This window comes from Paramisgurnus dabryanus, chromosome 14 (assembly GCF_030506205.2).
Source record: "Paramisgurnus dabryanus chromosome 14, PD_genome_1.1, whole genome shotgun sequence".
NCBI classification, from domain to species: Eukaryota; Metazoa; Chordata; class Actinopteri; order Cypriniformes; family Cobitidae; genus Paramisgurnus; species Paramisgurnus dabryanus.
The window spans coordinates 13,156,687-13,179,532 of record NC_133350.1 but is presented as its reverse complement, the minus strand read 5'-3'; the positions used below and the strand labels follow the sequence as shown (position 1 = coordinate 13,179,532).

The 22,846-nt window shown below is 35.1% G+C and overlaps 1 protein-coding gene and 1 long non-coding RNA gene across 2 annotated transcripts; both read right to left on the bottom strand.

The window, feature by feature from the left end:
* Positions 1 to 11,529: 11,529 nt before the first annotated feature.
* LOC135740799 (F-box only protein 2-like) lies at positions 11,530 to 12,684 on the bottom strand. Its single transcript, XM_065259329.2, has 3 exons — positions 12,527 to 12,684; positions 12,320 to 12,449; positions 11,530 to 12,207 (listed from the first exon to the last, which is right to left on the bottom strand). Exons 1-3 carry the CDS (start codon positions 12,682 to 12,684, stop codon positions 12,064 to 12,066), a joined length of 432 nt encoding a protein of 143 aa, XP_065115401.2. The 3' UTR covers positions 11,530 to 12,063.
* Positions 12,685 to 12,704: 20 nt separating this feature from the next.
* LOC141280741 (uncharacterized) lies at positions 12,705 to 20,584 on the bottom strand. Its single transcript, XR_012335068.1, has 3 exons — positions 20,410 to 20,584; positions 15,215 to 15,276; positions 12,705 to 12,808 (listed from the first exon to the last, which is right to left on the bottom strand). It is a non-coding gene; the product is annotated as an uncharacterized lncRNA (long non-coding RNA).
* Positions 20,585 to 22,846: the final 2,262 nt, after the last annotated feature.

The window sequence follows — 22,846 nt, the reverse complement described above, 5'->3', positions numbered from 1 at the left end:
GGATGTAACGTGTGAAGTTTTGTACCAGTAACAGTGCTCGCCTTACAAACAGGGGCGTGTTTCCCAAAAACATTGTTAGCCAACTGGGGTCACAATTTCCATCGTTTAAGCATAGTTTAGGGTTTTTACTTGAAATATCGTGCAGACATTCACAAACTGCATCGTAAGCTTCTGTGGCTGTAAGTGTTGCTGTTGAGCTGTGGTTGAAGCGTAGTTTGTTGTTCTTATGACACGTCTGGCATTAATCGTGCTTTTGAACAAAATAAGCATTGCAACATGCAGTGCATTCTATATCCAGCTTTTTAAACATTATTGCTTTTTAATCAGTGTATAGCATCAAGTCAATTAAACTCCTGCAATGTTTATCTGGGCTGCACTTCCCAAACAACCACATAGCTTACTGATTAACCACCATACAGTAATTAAAGAAACCGAGTGCATATATTGCGCATGTTACTTTAAAATAGTAATTAGTTACAGGTACTTCTCACAAATAATAACTGAGTTAGTAAACGTGTTATAATTATAAAAGTAACTAATTACCAGGGAAGGTAACTATTGTGTTACTTTAAAAAAAAGTTCAAGACTGTCTCAGTCTGCTCCCGAGGTTGTGATAGTGTTGTAGTCAAGACCACCTAAACCGAGACCAAGTCATGACCAAGACCAAGACGGGCCGAGACCGAGACAAGACCAAGACTTTAAAGGGTCGAGACTGAGTCAAGACCAAGACCATTGCAAGTCACTGCATTTAAACACTTATGATAAAATGTGGAATATGCATTAGGAACTTCTTGTCTGCGTGTGTGTGTGTGTCTGTGTGCGTGCGTGCGTGTGTGTGTGCCATCAGAGAAGTTGATAAAATAATCAAAGGCATTGCAGGTGGGAATTTATCTTTGTCTATAAGCAAATAAAAGTGAACAAAAGAGCTGAAATCAACTTAACCATTTAATCTAAACTGTCTTTCCATGGCTTGCCATCCACTTAACACAATGCAGGTGTTTTTAGCAATAAAATTAGAAAAATTGTCATTGGGAGAAACAACAATGCCAACATCATATGCCAAACCTGAATAAACTGCATAAAATTAATGCTAAAAAATAAATTTGTGATGTGCACTGCAAAAAATGATTTTCAAGAAAAAAAATTCTTAGTATTTTTGTCTTGTTTTCAGTAAAAATATAAAATATTCTTAAATTAAGATGCTTTTTCTTGATGTGCAAAACGACCCAAGAAAATAAGTCTAGTCTTTAGACCAAAAATATCAAATTTAAGTGATTTTGTGATTAAAACAAGCAAAAACATCTGCCAGTGGGGTAAGCAAAAAAATCTTGAACTTTTTTCTTAAACACTAAATTCAAGAAAAATTCAAGAAATTTTTGCTTGCTTTATGCACAAAATCACATAAATGTGATATTTTTGGTCTAAAAACTAGACTTATTTTCTTGGGTCGTTTTGTTCATCAAGAAAAAGCATCTTAATTTAAGAATTTTTCGAATTTTTTTACTGAAAACTGTTGGTGACGGTTCCTCACATGTGCACTTGCCCCTCCAGCTCGTTTCTATAATCATCCGCCAGCTGTGTCTTGTTTCCTATCTCTATTTATAGTCCTTCGTTCTGTCTCCTGTCACGCGCTCATATTGTCATGGTCGATCGTAGTCACGCGTCCAGTCAGTTGTTCGTAGTTTCTGTTGCTCTTTTGGTCTTGTCTTGGATGCCTCAGATCTGCCCGGGATCCACAGCCGGTGTGTGACTGTGTTGTTGTCCTCATCTGAACTCTGTCCTGTTCTCCAGCTGGGCAGTTCACCAGCCTTTCCAGTTGTCTGAGACTTTCATGCAGATTTTTGTGGTTTACCATTTCCTTCGGATTTCCTGCCTTCAGTGAGGATTACATCGCTGGACGCCACATGTGGTATCCTTCAACTCCAGTGGACTGAGGATTTATTGTGTTTTCTCTACCCTGTCTTCCTCTTCTTTTCTAAATATCCTTTCATTCGCATGAGACTCGACTCGTAGTTTTCCCTGACATATGTCACATTTGATGAAATTTATTGGGTTGGCTCGCACGATTTTGGGTTGAAAAGCTTCAGAAAAGGTCACGTGATTTCCAGTAAGCGAACATAAGGACCATCAATGCTTACTGGTTTTTGCGTTGCATTGTGGGAATTTTTAGGGAACGGATGTTCCAGTCCACTGGAAGAATTTTGCGATTGAGATCAGTGTTGCCAGACATAGGCTACGTTAATTGTCGTTTTGCACCATTATTTTTACCTCTGTATGATCAATTTTGAAAAAAAATCCCATAATGTACAATAATTTTGACACTTCAAATAATGGGCGTTGCAATCATAAGGCTTCTATACCCACTGATCTAGCAGTGGATCCTACGTCTATGTGAGTCACAGTTTGATATACAGTTGCTATATTGAGACCGTGCCATTTTTGTATTCAATGATGTACTCCAATAATAAATAATAAAAAGGTGATTGTGTGTTACACATGTTTTTTTATCTCATCTCCTGTTATGTGTTCTCGGCCAATCAGGGTGGAGAATGACTCTCTCTCTCTCTCTCTCTCTCTCTCTCTCTCTCTCTCTCTCTCTCTCTCTCTCTCTCTCTCTCTCTCTCTCTCACAAACACAAGTTAACTTTCCTGCCGTGGCACTTCCTGTTATTTATTTATCTGGGGTAATTTGCGAAATGTCAAAAGTTTTTGGTTTAGATAAATAGCTGTATTCTGCCCATTCTGGCTTAATAATATAATTTAATATAATCTACCTTTCTATGTAATATACTTAAAACAGGTATGATCAGTCTTGAAGAAAAAAATTCATGACTAACTTTTAAGGCTAGTCTTAAAGGTTTATGCAATTGGCCAGAGTTGGCAAACACTACTTTGCAGCTCATTGTACCTGCCATTGCTCACTCATTGTTGGTGTGTGCGATTCGGAGCACGAGGACATGGCTGCCTGTGAGATACTGTTATATCTCTTCTCATGTCTGCACTCTGCAGAACCTGGAAATGTAACACAAGCTTTTTTTCACAGTTTCTCTGCCAACTGCATGAGTCGAGCACAGATTTTTATGCTTTACTTTGCGATTCACGTGTGACATTTATCTTTCACACCTGGGACATGCACACATGAACAAAGCCACTGTGTTTGTGTAACTAAATAATGTAACACGCATTCACGTTTTTATTTTTTATTATTGGAGGTGTCTTATAAGGTGTTAACATGCAACACAAAATCTGGGTAATAAACATAGACTTCCTGTGCCAATTGTTCTTTGCAGACGCCGTTTATGGGCTTTACCAGATAAAATAAAACAGTTTACGCATAATAATAATAATAATAATACCTTTATTTTATATAGCGCCTTTAAAAGTGGCTTTCTCAAAGCGCTTTACAGAGAAAACAACACACTAAAATACAGAAAATATAATAAATAAATAATCAATAATCAAGTAAAAGCAATCCTAAAATAGAATGTTTTAAGAAGAGATTTTAAAGTCTCTAAAGTATGTCAGCTGGAAGAGAGTTCCATAGCTTACACTGCAAAAAATGATTTTCAAGAAAAAAAATCTTAGTATTTTTGTCTTGTTTTCAGTAAAAATATCTAAAAATTCTTAAATTAAGTTGCTTTTTTTTGGTGGGGTAATGGGGTAAGCAAAAATCTTGAACATTTGAACATTTTTCTTAAACACTAACACTGAAAAATTCAAGAAAAATTTGCTTACCCCACTGGCAGATTTTTTTGCTTGTTTTATGCACAAAATCACTTGAATTTTATATTTTTGGTCTAAAAACTAGACTAATTTTCTTGGTTCGTTTTGCTTATCAAGAAAAAACATCTTAATTTAAGATTATTTTTAGATATTTTTACTAAAAACAAGACAAAAATACTTAGAATTCTTTTTCTTGAAAATAATTTTTTGCAGTGTTGTGTTTAAAAAAAAGTTTCAAAGTTTTTATGCACAAAATCACTTAAAGGCACACTGCAGAACTTTTTGGCCACTAGGGGCCGCTAGACATGATTTTTTTACGTCTAGTGCCCCTAGAGGCCACATGCTCCGCCGCACTGTCACAAAGGAAAAGAAGACATCCACAGAATAAATAAATTTCACATTGAACAGAAAACAATGTCTGATCAGGTAAGTCGAATAGACCAAGTAATGCTGAAGACGTTTATTGTTTGCTTGAGGTGTGTTTAGTTAGGGTTGTAGATAAACTGTGCATGACAGTCGTTTGGCAGGAGCAAGATGTAGAAGTTGTCATTGTGCTTGTTTTGGATTCATTTTATTTTTAGATCGGACTTACGTCATCTTATTTGTGTTTTCCCTGTAGTAAACTATGATTTAGAATCTAAAATCATATAAGCCTCTAATAATAAATAGGCTACACATTTGTATCTAAAATTGTAATGCACTGTAAGTCGCTTTGGATAAAAGCGTATGCCAAATGCATAAATATATATAATATATAAAAGCGTATAAATCACTAATAATACACATATATGAATGTCTAAAAGGACAAACAAACTGAAGCATACAAATAACCGCAGTATGTTGTAACTTACACAATTTACATGCATTATATATCCACTTTTATGCCGATGTTTATGGCTTTACTTTCAGTCATCATTTTGTTCGCCGCTTGAAGAATCTTCCGAGGCCCCACCCAAAACAGGGAGAGGAAGATGAGGATGACGAGGGAGAGCCGGGGGAAGAGCAAGGGCGAGGGGCCGTGGACGAGGGAGATAGTGTACACTATCTATTATTTATACTGTTATTTATAAGACTACTATGTTGACAAATTTGTTTTATGCATCTTAGGCCAGACTACAATCACTTGAAGCAGACCAAAGAGATGCTCTGCTTCAATTAGTGCTAGACAGTTTACCTGGACTGCTGTTTGATCTCCTTGCACTGCAAGACAATCCTCAAATACCTTGTGTAGCCTGACGTATGCATTGGTGTGTGTGTTCAAACTGTAGAGACATGCCTACAGATATTGAGAGACTCTGCTGTGGTCAGCCTCCAGACAGCTGCATTAGGAAACTACCACGCAAGGACTTCTACATCCTGGATAAGGTAGTTCTGCGTCTTGCTTGTGCTGCATGGAATGACATGTTTGCAGTCGATGAGGTCCAGGAACCAGGCAAAGAGCAGCGCTCTTACAGACTTTCGTGCTCTGGCAACATGGGCGTTTGGGGGAGGGCAACAGAATGGTCATAGCAAGCTGTGTTATGTGGCACATTAGGCAAAAGTATCTAGATGCAAATGGACAATACACAGGCGCCGGCTTCCATGACTTATTATTTTCAATAAAAGGAGTACATACAGTATGTAAAAAAATGTGTTATATTTATTTTGTACTTCAAGAAAAGTTTACAATTGTTTACATCTTTGGAAGTAGATTTTACTGTTATTTCTCAAACTACCCATTGACTTGCAGTACAAAAGAAAACTAATAAGTGACCAGTCACGGAAAGCAGGGACACAAGTTGGATCTGGGCCATTTTGAGTTATTCAGTTATTCTGAAAGTGCAGTTTCTAAGCTTTCCAACGATGTGTACCACATGGAAATCTGATAAGATTTGGAGAAGTTGTGGCCATTTGAATATAGGAACTCAGAAATATTCAAACCGAGAAAATCGAGACGAAAGGGACTCTTCTTTCCAGCTGGGGGACACAATAGGGCTCATTTACAGTTCATTTAGCTAAGCCATACCCCCTGTAAAGCCGTTTTGAGAAACAGATGCTCTAGCATCATATACAAGTCATAAACCCCACCCTCTCCATGCAAACAAATGGGACTCTAAATTAAATAATAATTAATTACACTTCCAATATTTTCCGAAAGATGTTTTTGGTCCTTTGAGGTAGTTGTTATCACACTGATATATGTTTAGTTGTTCATTTTTGTGATAAATTTTATTTTAGCGAGTAATTTGATGCTATTGAAACGGGGCGTGTCGTTATGATTAGCGTGGTTGAATTGGACGCGCAAGCGTTTGGGCGGAAGTTTATACCACGGCTCCGCCTCTGGCTCCACGGACGATTCCTTCTGTGCATGCCTTGGCTCCAAACTGATGTTTTTACGTAACATGGCGGTGATCATGGTCGGGTACTTTTGGCTTCATCTTTTTTACAGTCTATGGTTTGCACTCCTGTCACTTTCGGTGTAATTGTACGATAACGCTAGGTTTTGGGGGTATGGTGACAGAACTTCCAGTGACTCCTATTCCATTTCCAACTTTTATTGTCTTGACCACCATGTTCAAAAGAGATGAAGCATAGACCAGGACCATAACCTGTAAATGTGTGTGTCACCTATGAAAGAAGAAATAAAAGTGTGGTTATATTCAGTGTCCAGAATGTGGGTACAACTGCAGTAGTAGCATAGCAATGGTATTTTGTGTATTAATTAGCAAAGAGGCTACGTGTTTCCCCATCATTGTTTACTTTGTAAAGTTGCAAACCTTTATGAGGGAAGTCTTTACGGTGCTCAGGGACAACATTTACTAATGAAAAAAAGTCAAGAACTGAGACTCATGGCTGTATCCGACTTAGATTTAAAAATGATGAAAACATCGCCATCTGTTGGTTAATAAAACATAAACCTTTAGCAGACGCTTTTGGAAGAAGCTCAGCCAGGCGAAGCAACCAGCTGATGAAATTTAGATCGATTTTTGTGTTATGTTATTTGTACAAATAAAGCTTCAAGTAAAACGTGTGTGAATGGTCAATATAATCATTTACATTAAAGTAAATTAGTTTACACACATCAGGAAGCTATTTGTCTGATAGCTTCAAGTTAGCTGGTAATACTATAGAAATAGTCACACAAACATTCATTTACTAAAACACAACCACAGACATCCCAAACTGCAAAAAGTCATTTTATAGAGATATCACAAAGCCCCCAAAATGTCTTAATATTTCTATAAGCCTATGCAATTATTGGTCACACTTTAATATAAGCAGGGGTGTGATTCTTCCGGATAAATCCGGAATTCCGGCTTTTCCGACCTGAAAATGAGGCTTTCGTGAATCATGCAAATCCATTTTTTGAGTGCGTGTGTGTGTGTATAAGGCACCGTTATAAATGACCGCATATCACTCCGCAAGTAGTCTTATTTATTTGTCACGATGGAACTTCATTCAAAGCAGAGCTCACTAAGCTTGCAGTCGGATCTCCGGCGTGTGGTGTGGTAGTGGCTGCGAATAAAAAAAATCATGTGTTCGCCTACAAATAATATGAGAGGAAGACATATTTCACTCTCAACCAAACTAACAAACCAGCCAATAAGAAGTAGAATAGGGAGGGGTCTTTGAGGTGTGGCTGAGATCTAGCTGCAGATGCCGCGCGGCCGCGGAGAAGTCATAATAAGTTAACTTTGTCAGCAGGATGAAGAGTAAGTATATGAAGCAGACGACCTAATTGATAAATTACTTAAATCAGTGGTGCTGGGCATGGATAGAAGGATTAGGCAGAGACAAACAGCATTTTAGTAAGAATTTAAGAGAACCTGCCAGGTGTTTGCTGCTTTGACAAAACTGTCCGTTTTAAATCAGGCTATGCCAGTAATGTAAATATCAGATTTCTCATCGAGGTGAAATGCTGTCTCGCGATATCAATATAAAGTTGCTTTTTTGTCAAAAAGTTTGCTTGCATTATATTATTCTGTAATCACATACGTTAACGCATGCATATACGCAAATCAAATCAAACGTCATCCTGGCGAACACACACGTACGTTTGCTTCTCTTAATGGTTGGTGAATCTGGCAGTAACGCTTGCGATTACAGAATAATATAATGACAAACACAAACATTCGTGGATCTGGTTTGTGAAATGCGAAGCTCTTTACTGTTGGATTCTTTGCCAAAAGAACTATACAAAAGACAAATGCACTTGATTGCCTTTCCAGAAAGTCACAACATCATTTGAATTAAGTAACTTAAATGTTACAGTATCCACTTTAAATTCAGCGTTCAAATGTTGTAATCAATAATTAATCTGTATTAAATGCCCCCACTAATTATTCTATAAACATTAAACATGTTTTGACCAATGGCGAATCTCATTTATCAAGTTGTGTATATGGTTTGTGTGCCCTATTATTATTACAATATGCAACCAAAGATTTTACTAAAAGGGCACAAATTTGTTTACAAGAACATAAAAATCCTCATAGATGTGGTCACTTATTTAACTCTCAAAATGCACCACATTGATATATTTACCTTTAAATGCACAAAATGATTTTGTTCAGTCTGATGCAGTGGCAAGGCTATATAATGGTCAGGGTGGCACTTGCCCACGCAGATTGACGATTCGCCATTCAGATCGATCAATTTCGAGGCCAAATTATATTTCAACTGTATTTCATTTTATCTATATGTGTATGTGCGTGTATGCGTGCATATGTATGTAGCCACATCATGGTAGGTGTGCCGTATATTTTCCTGCTTTTTTGTCCTTCGCCAATCACACCTATGATAAGGTCTCATTTGTTAACATTGGGTGGTTTCCCTGAAGACTAGTCCTAGACTAAAATAAATGTAAGAGCTGTCCAAACTGAAAGCTTCTTGAAAATAATTTTTTGTAGTGCATATATTTTTGTCTATAAACTATTTAATTTTCTAAACTGCTAAAAATTATTTTCAAGAAAAAAATAAAGAAATGAAGAAACATTATAAAATAATTTTAGAGCTTTCTTTGCTTATATTTACCAAGGGTGCCAACACTATTGGTCATGACTGTAGGTCAAAATAGACTCTACTCACTAGCATTATCTTACCTGCTGTTTCAATCAGAAGGCGTTTTGGTTAAAATGCTAAGACTAGTTGTCTGCTGCAACCTGACAAGTGTAAATAAAAAAGTTAAATGTTTTTAAGAGTTTGTGCAAACCAGTGTCTATGATTGAATAAAATAAAAAATGATGTGGAAAAACAAGTTAGAACAATTTAAAAACTAGCTGTGAGTTAATTACAAGAACAAGAACTTATTTTTATGATTATTATTGTCATCTAAATCAGGTTTTCAGTCCTCCTGGACATCTCGAGCTTAGCTCCTGATTCAGTTAATAGATTAAGGACGATGATATAAACCACAATGTTTTGGAGAATGTTTGCTTGTATTGGTGCTCAGGCTTGAATTGAATGTGTGTGCAATCATATCAGATGTTGATCAGTATTTATTTAACCGTTACAAAGCTATAATGACACCTAAAAAGTACATAGTGTATCGTCACAAAGCTACTCTTGGTGCATACACATGGATGAAGAATTAATTTATTTTATATTATGTTGAATCCTAGTGTTTGATATGATTTTATTATTATCACTACTTATAGTTTGTCAGTTATGATGAACAAAATGTTTTATGACATGCAATGTTTGTTTTGATAAACAGATATTACACTGTGAAAAGTAAAAAAAATTAACTTAAAATCTCACTTTAGTTATATGATAATGATTATAGGATAATCAGAATCAAAATCATAATCACTTGCTTTTTTATTATTTGGTGATGCACTTTCAGTCTTCAAAAAAACATAAATTCTGAAGTGTTGTTTTCTATGTGTTAGAATAAAAATTTTTTATTACATTTTATAACTACATGTGTACAGTTTTTATATAACATTACATTATAATCTGACCATGATTCTTTGTCAATCCACGTTTGAGCTCTTCCATTTAAAACATGCCACTGACCCACTAAAATAACAGACTTTCACTAGAAAATTCGTTTTTGGTCTCTTGATTCAAGATTTTATTTTATTCCTAGAAGACACCAGCAGGATGTGAGCCACTAGCTTTTGCAAGTTTTATCCCGATACAGTTATCATTTTCATATCCAGCGTCACTTTGTTTAAATGGCAAATGCACTTGTGCCCATCTGTTCCCCCATGGGCTACTGGTCTGAAAATGAGTTGTGTTCAGGCACATTGTTGGCGCGTTGCTATTTTGAGGCAAATGAAAACGATTGTGCCATTGACCAACAAGGAGCTGGTCTAAAGTCAATGGCGCAGGAAAGATTAAAATATAAAAGATTATTATTCACGGTTCCCACGGGTCCTTAAAATCCTTGAAAGTTTGTGAATCTGGGGGAACAATTCAAGTCCCTGGGAAGTTTTTGAAAATCCACATACATCTACACAGGTCATTGAAAGTGCTTGAATCTATTTTATGCAAGAAGTTTTCTAGACTTTTTAAATGAGTATTTAAGAATTTTATATAAATTGATCATAAAATGGCCCTGATATGTCACTAGACATTAAGAAATCATTTTCATTTCAAATACTTATATCACTGACAACAGTGGTCTGGCCAGGATATTGTCATTTAAAAAGTGGAGTTGCAGCCCTCAACCGATGTTTATGTTGTCATTTTGTGTATTGGCCACCAGTTGTGTGATTCCAATACCAGTTTTGGCCACAATCCTACATACTGTTCCTTTAAGCACACGTGCTAAACTGTTGGCTTTAAATGCTTATATCTTCTGTATGCGAATGTTGATTCATACCAAAATGTTTTTTTGCATAGTTGTGTTTGACAGATGTCTCGGGTTACGTATGTAACTGTTGTTCCCTGAGAAGGGAACGAGTGTACATAAAATGCTTACATGTCATAATGGACACTCATTGAATGTATTAGAATTACCTTTTTGAAGTAATGACAAACACAATTGGTTTCCTCTCTTGGGAAGTGTTCAATCTTTTTCCACCATGTTGCAAGCAAGCACAACTGGCTTTTTAAGGGAGATGAGAGATGAGACTCTGATTCGTTTATTGTACGTTATATCCAAAACAATTTTTCATTATTTCCGATGTTTAACTAGCAGAAGTTGATTTAGACATGGCCTAAGTGCACATGCACTTCACACCATGCACTAGATGGTTAAAATAGGGCCCAAACTCTAACATAAATATTATTGTCTTTCAAATGATTATACGACATACAGAGGTAATTAGTGGTTAATGCACACAGAGATTTATACCGGGTTAAATAAAAGTTAAAGTACCCCTGTAGTCGATAATTGTATTTTTTGAGCGTCAAAACATATGCAAGGTTTTTTATAATTTCACCATGCTTTAAAATGGCTTGAATGTAACTCTACAACCTTAACTCATTTAGTATGCAAATCTATAAATACAGTGAATAACTCAACTGGCTCGGACCATAGATATATATGTACATAGATGCTGCATTCTGCAGATCCAGACACGTAGCTGACGATTTCACGATGCGTACATGAGTTATACAAAATATTTTCCTCTGCTGATGTTAACAGGTTAAAGCTCACACATGTACATGAAGCACCTGTGCTGTGATCATTTCTGTGCTGAGTCTATGCATTACCCATAAATAATCGAGCAACTGATCCACTCGTTCAACTGTGTTAATGTGATTGGTTGCAGAAAACACTCAGCAACTGTGTTGAATAATGAATTTGCACATGAATTGTATCAAAGCATATTAAAAATACCACATAGATTATAGACAACAATAACAACTTGATTTTCACCACAGGGAGACTTTATTAAGCTGTACTGAAAGCAGGAAATTATTTCAATTAATTCCCCACATGTTTAATTTTCATTCAAAATATGTATTCTGAATATGCATTTAAATCTTTAAAAAACATAAGCAATTGCTTTGCATTTTTCGGCAAGGTTTAGCCGTGAAGTTTCTGTAATGTTACTTTACTATTTATTTATTTATATTTATAGTATGGTTAAAGCAACACTATGTAGTTTGCATGTAAAAATGACTTACAGCTCCCCCATGTGGTTGAAAAGCGCAACAGTGCCTGGTATCAGACACTCTTCTGCAGGCAGGGGGAGGGGCGGGGCTGTGTGCTCTACCCTCCACCGCCACTTTCAGAGTGTGCTTGTAGCAGCTAGGAGGCTGCTCAGGTTGAAGCAACAGTACAATTTGTCCAGTTAAAAGTTGTTCTATCACTGAAATAATTTTAGAGACATTATTTAAAGGTAAAAAAACTACATAGTGTTGCTTTAAAAGCAAAGTTCTGACAATTCAGTGACATTACTTAATCTCATCTGGGTTTTGGGGCTATGGTGACAGAACTTCCAGTGACTCTGACTCCATACCAGCCTTTCCACTCGTTAGTGTCTTTACCACCATGTTCAAAAGAGATGAAACGTAGACCAGGACCATAACCTTTAAATGTGTGTGTCACCTATGAAAGAAGACATAAAAGTGCCGTTATATTCAGTGTCCATGAACTTAAAACTATTGTTTTCTTCCTAAACTTGGTTTTATTGTAAACAATTCACCGGTCCACATTTTACCTGTGTCCAAGGGGTACCCTGGGGCAGAGTCACATCATCCGGCTTGAATGTAGCAATGACCTCACGTTTTTCATTGAGCAGTGACACAGTAAGCCAATAAACGCCTCCACAGTCATGTCGAGTGCTGTACCTACACAGAGACATGCAAAGAAATGAGCTGCTATACATTAAATGAAGAGAATAGTGAAGAAGATGCTAAAGACTCACCAGTCCCTCACAGTCACTTCAGGTGCAGAATCTAAATATGCAGCATCATAACCGCTTTGCAGCAGAATGATCACTTGTTTTTTTAGACACGGCCTGGACAATTGTACAGAAATGAACATTGAGACCCAGAGTATGATCATAAACTCACATTCACACATTATTGTTGTCTATTCTCTTACTTATGTGAGGTGCAGAAGTATGAAACCATTGCATCATCTGGCGTCGGTTCAATACACCATTGATCTCCACCGTTCTTCGTCAACTCCCAGTTACTAAACTTCTCTTTAAAACACATGAGATAAAAGCTGTTTACTAAGATAGCTACATGTCATGGTCAATGACTTACATTGTCTATACTTTATGTTATGCTTTATATATATAAAAACTATTTTAACCCGACTCTTATATAATAATGTACAGTATTGAATTACTTACAAAAAGATATTTCTAGTGTTAAAAATTAATCATCACTACAAGACCTTATAAATAATAAGGCAACTGAACACTGTCAGAAAAAATGTCAAAATATATCTAAGCTGTCACTGAGGCAGTACTGTACCCTTTAAAATGCTCCTGATATGCACCATTTAGGTAAAGCTATGTATTTAGCTGGTACTAATATATATCTTTGATGTACTAATTGGAACTCTTTAGGTCAAAAGCTGTACTTTTTGAAAGGGTACCACAGTGAGACGTTCAGATACAAAACCCATCAAGTGTGTCTGAAATGTTTTCTTGTATATGGCCTCTTATGTTTAGGTTTAGTCATTTCACTTTAATGGCAATGAAAATTTTATTAGTCAGTAATTGAAATAAAAAAAAAACACTTTTATGCTAATGATATTATTTATACATTTGCTCCATCTACAGGCGATGAAGGAGCTTCAGTTTGCATTTCATTCATTGTAAGATGCTCTGGTTAGTTTACAATTCATAGAAAACAAAGTTTATGTTTTTTCCAAAAGCTCAGACTTTACATCTGATGGTAAAGTTATTGAAAGAGTATTTTTTTATAAGTACTTGGGCATTTGGATTGATGATAAGCTTTTGTTTAATGTAAATATTGCTACTCTAATCGCTTGGCTTTTAATTTAGAGATTAATCTAACTTTACTTTAAAGGGGACAGAGAATGAAAAACCATTTTTACCTTGTCTTTGTTGAATAATGGTAGTCTACCCACATTCACAAACATACAAAAAGAGCTAAACATCTCAGTCTCATAGAAATTACTCTTTTAGAAATGTCAGCCAGAAAACGGCCCAATCTGAAAAACTGATGCTCATGACATCACAGGCATCTCCCTGCCCCTCCACTTTAAAATAATTGGCTACATTTTTTGAGTGGCAGCAAAGTCAGCCAATCAGTAATGAGATTGCAAGTTAAGCCAGTAGGGGGAGCCAAATATGTGCAAAACCACTTGTTTAAATTCCCCCTTCTAATAGAGCTTTTTGAGATAGGTTTTTAGGAAGCTTCTAAGGCATTACAGACCCAACAAAAATTTTTTTGTCTACATGTCACATCATAGAACAAGGATAAATACTCCGTTCAATCATTCTATGTCACCTTTAAAGACCAAAAAGAAACTTGTAGAAGCTTCCTTTTTAACTGTGCTTGATTATGGTGATATATTGTACATGCATGCGCCATCTTCTGTCTTGATTCGGTTTACCATGCTTCACTATGTTTTATTACAAATGCAAAGTCCCATGAACATCATTGTAATTTATATGAGATGGTGGGTGGGAAATTATTATCTATATGTTAAAAACAGCACTGGTAAATTTTTATTTATAAAGCAATGTTGAGTAAACTTCCAGCTTTTCTCTGTAATCTTCTTTCTGGCAATTACCAGCTACGCTCTTCCAAGTGTTTGCTTTTTAACATACCTCAAGTCTACAAAATAATTTGCAAAAATAAACTAGATAAATTTGTTTCCATTAGTGAATATAAAGGCATTGTTTATATATTGTTGTAATGTGTACCTGTTGTATTTTAAAATGGTTTTACTGTTTGGCTGTTACCTTGGCCAGGTCTCTTTTGTATAAGTTTTAAAAAATTAAAATCAATTTCTTTGGACAAAACATAGTAAAGAGTTGCAATATTACTAACAATGCAAGAAACATTGCAAATGATAAACGTCAGAATATAAAATTTGATGCACGGCTGTTAAACTTTCGTCTTTTGTGCACTTAAAGCAGTGATTGGGTGGCAGGAAATTGTATTAAATACATTAATTTGTAATAAACTTTGTGTAATTAAACTTTAGAAAAATATACTTTCCAACGAACAGCGCCAGGTTTTTTCAAATGTAACAACCACTCGGCATTTTCATTAGCAGCAATTTTGTTGTTGAAGTTGTTGATTAAAGTTGCTTTGGCATGCTAAATTTACTTGGTTTAGAGTAATTTTACTTGATTTAGCTAGATTCAATCTCTTTTAATCTCTAAATTTCTTATTCTGAAGAACACAAAGGAAGATATAGAGAAATGTTTGTAACCAAAGCGTTCGTGGATCATTAATGATGATGTGGGGTTAGCAGAGCTCTTCTTATCTTAACATACATTTTCCCTTACACACAAATATATATATATATATATATATATATATATATATATATATATATATATATATATATATATATATATATATATATATATATATATATATAATTTTTTTTATTCTTTAACCATGTCCATGTGGATTTAATAGAAGGTTTCTAGGCATTTTGAGTTTTGCTTTTCCTGTACAACTTAAAAGAGAAAAAGGTCATATGGAACATTAACTGGGTTTCCATCCAAACATGAAGCAAATCTTTAAGAAATTCGCAAACGAAGATAAACAAACAAATGTGAATTAGGTGCGTTTTCCTCAAGTTGTTTGAGAATGGTATTGGTAATCTAGTAACCAGCAGTAAACAAAACAAGTCATGCATAGAAAATGGAGACAGGACTGCATGTAGTCACGATGGGTTATTAATTTATTAGCAGTGCAGCCTGTAATTCCCAGACTGAATGTTTAAACACAAAAAAAGAAATGCGGAAAGTTTGATGCAGCAAGGGCATTGAAACGATGTCGACCAATCACATTCCCCCCAAACAGCTAGACTATATCTTCTGCGTTTAATGTTTGCTACGTCAGAATTTATTTGGCAAATACATTTCCATCTTTGCATTATGTACTCTTTTTCACATAAATAAAAACACCTCAAGCGACCGTTAAAATCTGTTTTGCAAATTAATTTGTCATTTTTCTTCACTCGTTTTTGATGCAATACTTTACAATGCTCATAAAGTCATGGCGATGGAAACATGGAGTGTCTTGTTCTATACACTGTAAAAAAATGCTGCAGTGCTGTGCAAATTTATTCAAATTGGTTATGCTAGTCAGTGGGACCTTTAGGTTTTTGTCTAGTTGGCAAAACAGATTGAATTTATTTAACTTAATTTGTTTAACAAAAATTTGGATTTTGGGATTTTTTATTTATAAGCTCTGTCCTTTTGAGGACTTTTAACTTTGGTCCAAAATGTTGGTGATTTCAGTTTTTAAGTATCCTTAATATAGACATTTTGCAAAACCTGACCCTAACATGACTTTAATCTTATGCACCACAATTAAGTAAATAAAATGTAAAGTTTGCAGTGCTATCTAAACACATCTTTCACACTAAATAAAAGCAATAGTGATTCTTGTTTAATGTAAATGAGAGGCATGAACTCTAATAGCTGTGGATTATAGAGATTTAATTCTTCTATCCTGTAGCAGAAATAGACAATCAATGACTGCCCCATGATGGGACTGTACACACACCTAATGCAAATAAATCACAGTACACTCAATGGCTTAAATAAAATGTGCAATACTTCATAAAGTGAGTTGAGCTTTTCAGGTGTCAGTAAAGCACTGTGTAGAGTATTTATTGGGTGCAAACTTCCTAAAATCAAATTGCTTGCCTTACAGACAGGGGCGTGTTTCCCGAAAGCATTGGTAGGGAAATATCCTGACAAGTTCCGTCGTTGAATCATAATCTAGGGTTTTTATTTAAAATATCGTGCAGACATTCACAAACTGCATCGCAAGCAACTGTGGTTTTAACTGTTTCTGTTGTGCTGTGGTTAGAAGGTGTAGTTCCTTGTTATTTTGACATGTAGACTGGCATTGATTGTGCTTTTGAAGAAAATAATAATAATAAGCAAATGCAGTGCATTCCATAAACGGTTTCAGCAGTAACAACAAAAACAAACAGCTTTCGTGGAACAAAACTTCAGTTAAACTCCGCTAAGAATCAATAACAACAAAATCCTTTTAGAGTAGTTTATTTCTGATAACAAGCTAAATAAACAAAAAGTAGATTACCTTACCATATTTCATAGCTAAAGTGTATAAAAAACGATGAGCTAAAGTTGCTGTGTAAAATGTGTACTATAATAATGTTAACTACAAACCCGCTGCCAAACCTTCCTTCACTTAGTGGTGATTCATGATCGCGTCTCCCCATGTCTTTAGGAAACCAAAACATTTGTTCTTTTTGACGAGGTATTTGTTCCAGAGTTTGTTTTAGCCACTAGTCAGACCATTAAATAAGTAAAGTTCTGACCATGCCCGTAACCGTGACAATGAATGTGCATCTGATAAAACGTCTATATCCATCATTTTAAACATTATCGCTTTTTAATCAAAGTATTGCATCAAGTTAATTAAACTCCTGCAATGTTTTTCTGGGGTGCCCTTTTGAAACAACCACGTAGCTTACTGATTAACCATCATACAATAGTTAAAGAAACCGAGTGCATATACCAGTATTGGGTATGTTACTTTAAAAAAAGTAGTTAGTTACACTGCAAAAATAAGTGTTGAATGATGTATTAGCACATGATTTGTCTTAAAGTGTATTAAAACACCACATAAACATATAAACAACAACAATAAAAACTAGTTTTTTTACCACATGGAGTCTTTATTAAGCTCTACAATGACAGCAGAAAATAATTTTAATTAATCCCCCACATGTTTAATTTTCAATCAGAGATAAGTTTATGTATTTGTATTCCGACTGACCAATCAGTAACATTATTTCATCACATTAGGGTTTTGGGTGTATGGTGACAGAACTTTCAGTGACTCTGACTCCATACCACCCTTGCCAACCTTTATTGTCTGGACCACCATGTTCAAAAAAGATGAAGTTTAGACCAGGACCATAACCTGTAAACTTGTCACCTAAAGAAGCAATAAAAGTGTGGTTATATTCGGCGTCCACTTAAAACTACAACTTCTGGTGAGGGAGCAGATGTAACATACCAATAGTAAAGAGCAAAGCAAAAAAGGCAAAGAGGCTACGTGTTTGTCCCATTATTGTTTACTTTAAAACCTTTATGAGGGATGGCGTTACGGTGCACAGCGAGAACATGTACTAGTGATATTTATACGATTCAATACTGTATTGTACAGAATAATGTTCACATGCATGCACATAATCACACAATTATATGTACATACAATACTATCTAGTATTACGTGGGACAAAAAAATGTAAAAGGTATGAAGCCACTGAATCATCTGGCATCTCTTCAATATGCCAGTGGTTTCCACCGTTCGGCATCAACTCCCAGTTACTAGAATTATCTTAAAAAACAAATGGGACAAAAGCTGTTTATATACTAAGTCACGTGGCTAAATGTTATTGGTAATAAAATGATATACATTGTCTATACTTTATGCTATAGTTTATTTTAAAATATTGAGAGACTACAAACAATATTTGTAGTTTTAAAAATTAATTTGTCATCACTACATGACCTTTTATAAATGATAAAAGGCAACTACACTGTCATAAAATGGCTTGACATTCACTTTTTTGCTTACCAGCCACAGTGGTTAGTGCGGTTTCCAAAGTTGCTAGCCACTCAGCATTTTCACTGGCCACAGTTTTGTTTCTTGATTAAAGTTGACTTTGGCATGCTTAATTTATTTGGTTTAGTTTGATTTAAAACCTTTTCAAATGCAGACTGAACACCCAAATTAAGAATATAGCTAGTAAATATTACTACTGGTCATATCATATATTTAGATGCATGGAAGGTGCAAACACGCGTGTGTCCTCGCGTGTAACCACAGTAGCAGCTCAACCACCAAAGAAGAAGCAGCTTGCTTTATCCCACAAATAAAGAGAAGCAGCGGCTTTTGTGTATGTTTCGAGAAGACCAGTAGTGATGAAAGTTAATAGCTAGCGACTTTTCTTGCAGTTTCAGTTAAATCACTACTCAACTTGGCCCAAACATCACAAACTGAAATACCTGATTCAGTGTTTTTACCTGACAGGAGGTGTTCTAGTGGACCAATCTCACAGTCCGCAAAGAACTCACGCGTTGTAAAAATGTTGCCGAAGTGCACGTCCGGCTACAGAGAAATATGCACAGGCTACAGATGACTATGGCGTAGCTACGGCATAGACGTTATGCACGACTATAACATGGTCTTGAGTTTTCTAGTCTTTGTGCAATGCACTTTTAAAACACTTCTGGAGCTGATGCAACACCAAATGGAAGTCTCACAAATCGGTATCTTCCAAATGAGTGTTAAAAGTACAACGTTTGGAGCTCTCTTCATCCTGCTGAACCATGAGTGGCATTGAGTACTGAAAATACTTTGGCATTTCAGATATTATTCCTTCAACTGTGCGTAAGGTGTACTCTGTGTTCTCTCTTTATGGCTTTATTAACTCATTCACCGCCATTGACGATTTATCTCGTCAATTATGAGTTAATATTTAACTAATAAATATGCCTTTCTGGACGAATTTTAAAGTGAAAGTGCCAAACCGAATTTATCAAAAACGGAAGTTAAAAAGATTTAATGATTTATTTTAACTGCCTTTATGTTTGATAGTCATTCTGAGTCTGATCTCTAACATAAATTCCTTTACAAAAACGCAATTTTTTAAGCTTTTTGCTCAAAATGTTGTATTTTTGAAGAGAAATATCCATATTTCAGTGGTTAAATTAAGTGGAAAAGTAAATATATAATGAAATGTTTTTTCCCCATTTTGTTTGTTTGTTTGTTTGTTTGTTTATTGTTTGTTTGAAAGCAGAAGGTGTGTTCTTTATTTGGATATAATTTGTATGTTTATATATTTATAGAAGATAATTTTTCCTGCAAGGAATTTTGTGAAACTTTTGTTAAAATCACAAAAATGCAGGTGGGCAACTTTTCTCAAAAAGGCAGGCGGTGAATGAGTTAAGATCTTGTGGATCAATTCAAATCCTCAGCTTCTTAGGCTTTACAAGTCACCATATTGTTAACCCAATCAGTGGGCTCGGTTTGCTTCATGATAACTCCAAGATCCTTCGTTCTTTTGAGTTCCACTTTTACCCTTTCCTTTAGTGCTATGGGTACATTTTCATGGTGCATAAATGATCTTAGCGGAGTTTACTGGAAGTTAAGTGTGTTCCACGAAAGCCAGCCTTTAAGGGAAAAAAAAGGTTCCACCTTTCGTAAAAAGTGTGCAGCCTCGGTCCCTGAATCAGCTTCGAGTGTTTGAGCACAACACCTTATCAGGTCAGTTAACCCTTTCACGCGTAGGTTTTAAAATTCCTGTCTGTCCTCATGGTGAGTTATTTTAACGGCTGTTTTGGTTTTCATGGTGACGCATCAAGGTGGCCTACAAAATGCATGTGATTTTCTGGTCTCTATAGTTTTTTCAGCAATGGGAGATATCAATTCTGGTTTCAAAGTAAATTTCAAAAGTTTTATTAGATTAAATAGTTTGAAAAACATGAGGTTGAATTATGACTATAAATTGCATGTCAATCTCAATTCATTTTCATTAAAATTAAAGTATTGTAGCAATTGTATGTTATACTGTACATCATTCTGATTAACGCACCTATAATTCTTTAAAAAAGTATTTTAAGGTTGGATGATAGAGATTTTATGTGCCACCCCAGAGTAACTGCTGGCCCCTGCCTGGCCACCCTTATGAAAAATCCCTGGCCCCGCCACTGGTACACTGCAAAAAAATGAATGTTTTATTTAGTATTTTTGTCTTGTTTTCTAATATTATATCTGAAAATTCTTAAATCGAGATATATTTACTTGGCAAGCAAGTGGCTTAAGATATTAAGTCTTGTTTATTGAAGTTTTTTTTTTACGTAAAACAAGTCAAAATATCTGCCAGTGCAGTAAGAAAAATAAACTTAAATTATGTTTATTGAATTAAGTTGAAACTGGAATTCAGTTAATTTTTCTTACTGCACTGGCAGATATTTTGACTTTTTTTAAGTAAAAACTTTATTTATTTCAAGACTTAGAGGTGGTTTCCTGGACAGGGATTAGCTTAAACCAGGACTAGGCCTTAGTTTAATTAGGAAATATAACCTTACTAAAACATTACTGGCATGCATTTTAGGCAAAACAAAGGGTACTGATGGATTTTAAGATATGTCAGTGCAAGTTGTTTTCTGTTTGGACAGCTCTTACATTTGTCTTACTCTAGGACTAGTCTAATCCCTGTACGGAAAACCACTTCTTACACTGCAAAAAAAATTTTCAAGAAAAAATGTTTTAGTATTTTTGTCTTGTTTTCCGTAAAAATATCAAAACATTCTTAAATTAAGATGCTTTTTCTTGATGAGAAAAACAACCCAAGAAAATAAGTCTAGTTTTTAGACCAAAAATATCAAATTTAAGTGATTTTGTGGATAAAACAAGGCAAAAAAATCTGCCAATGGGTTAAGCAAAAAAATATTGAACATTTTTCTTGAACACAAGTGTTTTGTCTGTTTTCAACAAGTTGGGACAAAACATGGTTGCATTCTTGGGAGAGGCTTAGAATTCAAGAAAAAATTTGCTTACCCCATTGTCACATTTTTTCGCTTGTTTTATGCACAAAATCACTTAAATTTGATATTTTTGGTCTAAAAACTAGACTTATTTTCTTGGGTCGTGTTGCTCATCAAGAAAAAGCATCTAAATTTAAGAATTTTTAGATATTTTTACTGAAAACAAGACAAAAATTTCAAGAAAAAATTTATTTTTTGCAGTGTAGTAATTTCAGATTTTGCGGTTAAACCCAATTTTCAGATTTCACAACAACCTGCATACTTCCCCTTACAATTTGCACAGTTTTCGAGTTTTCCAACAATCTGCATACTTCCCCTTACAATTTGCCCAAATTTCAGATTATCCAACAACATACTTTTACAGATTATCCTACATACTTCCCTTTATAAGTTAATATAGCCAACGCTTTATTAGCATATATTATTATATGTAACAAATACAGGGCTCAACATTATGGAGCTGGAATGATCTCAATAATAATTCATGCAAAAACGTTGAGCTTTATCCTTTGACAGGTATTGTTTATGCTATTATAGCAACGTTACACACTAACTAGGGTTCAAAAAAATGGGATCAGATAGAATGTGACCTTTAAGGGTGTCTTGTAGGTTTGCTCTGATTTCATAAAACATTTACATTCAAAACCTCTGTCTTAATGTCATCAATTTATTTATTACTTATCCTTTATTTACCATTGTGTTTGTAATATTATTTTGTTTACACCATCATCAAATTGTATCACTGTACGTGTGTACAACTGTTATAAAGGTTTGCACAGGTTTTACTTTGTTTTAAACACAGTTTTATTTCAGTAAGATTTTTAATAGTTTCTCTGTAATATCAGTTTTATTAGAACACAACGCAAATAATTTAGAGCACACACAACATAATTCTTGTTAGTAACTATAATAATATTTATGTTGGTTTCAAGCAATCAAAAATGCTTGTAATACCAGCACTTACTCCTAGGAGACTTAATAGTAAAATGTTAAATGATTCGTGTAAATGTTAGTACCCTGACAAGTTTCTGAAACTTTCTATAAAAATCTTATCGAAATCAAACTGTGTTTAAAACAAAGTGCAAACCTTTATAACAGTTGTACACACGTACAGTGATACAATTTGATGATGGTGTAAACAAAATAATATTACATACACAATGGTAAATAAAGGATAAGTAATAAATAAATTGATGACATTAAGACAAAGAAGCCAGAGGTTTTGAATGTAAATGTTTTATGAAATCAGAGCCAACCTACAAGACACCCTTAAAGGTCACGTTCTATCTGATCCCATTTTTTTGAACCCTAGTTAGTAGGGATGTAACGGTATTATAAATTTCGTGGTATTGCGGTAGAAGATTTTCCCGGTACCACCGTGGTCACATGATCGGTAAAACGTAAGGTCTTCCGGGCAACACGTGTAGTTTTTTTCCGGTCAAGTAAAGCGAGTGGAGGGACGCGGGAACTACAATTCCCATA

Excerpts from the sequence above, each read along its gene's own strand:
- LOC135740799 (XM_065259329.2), bottom strand. The coding sequence starts at position 12,684 with ATGTGTGAATGTGAGTTTATGATCATACTCTGGGTCTCAATGTTCATT. Across the intron at positions 12,450-12,526 it reads GAAGTGACTGTGAGGGACTG|GTACAGCACTCGACATGACT; the intron begins GTGAGTCTTTAG and ends GTCTCTGTGTAG. Across the intron at positions 12,208-12,319 it reads AGGGTACCCCTTGGACACAG|GTGACACACACATTTAAAGG; the intron begins GTAAAATGTGGA and ends CTTCTTTCATAG.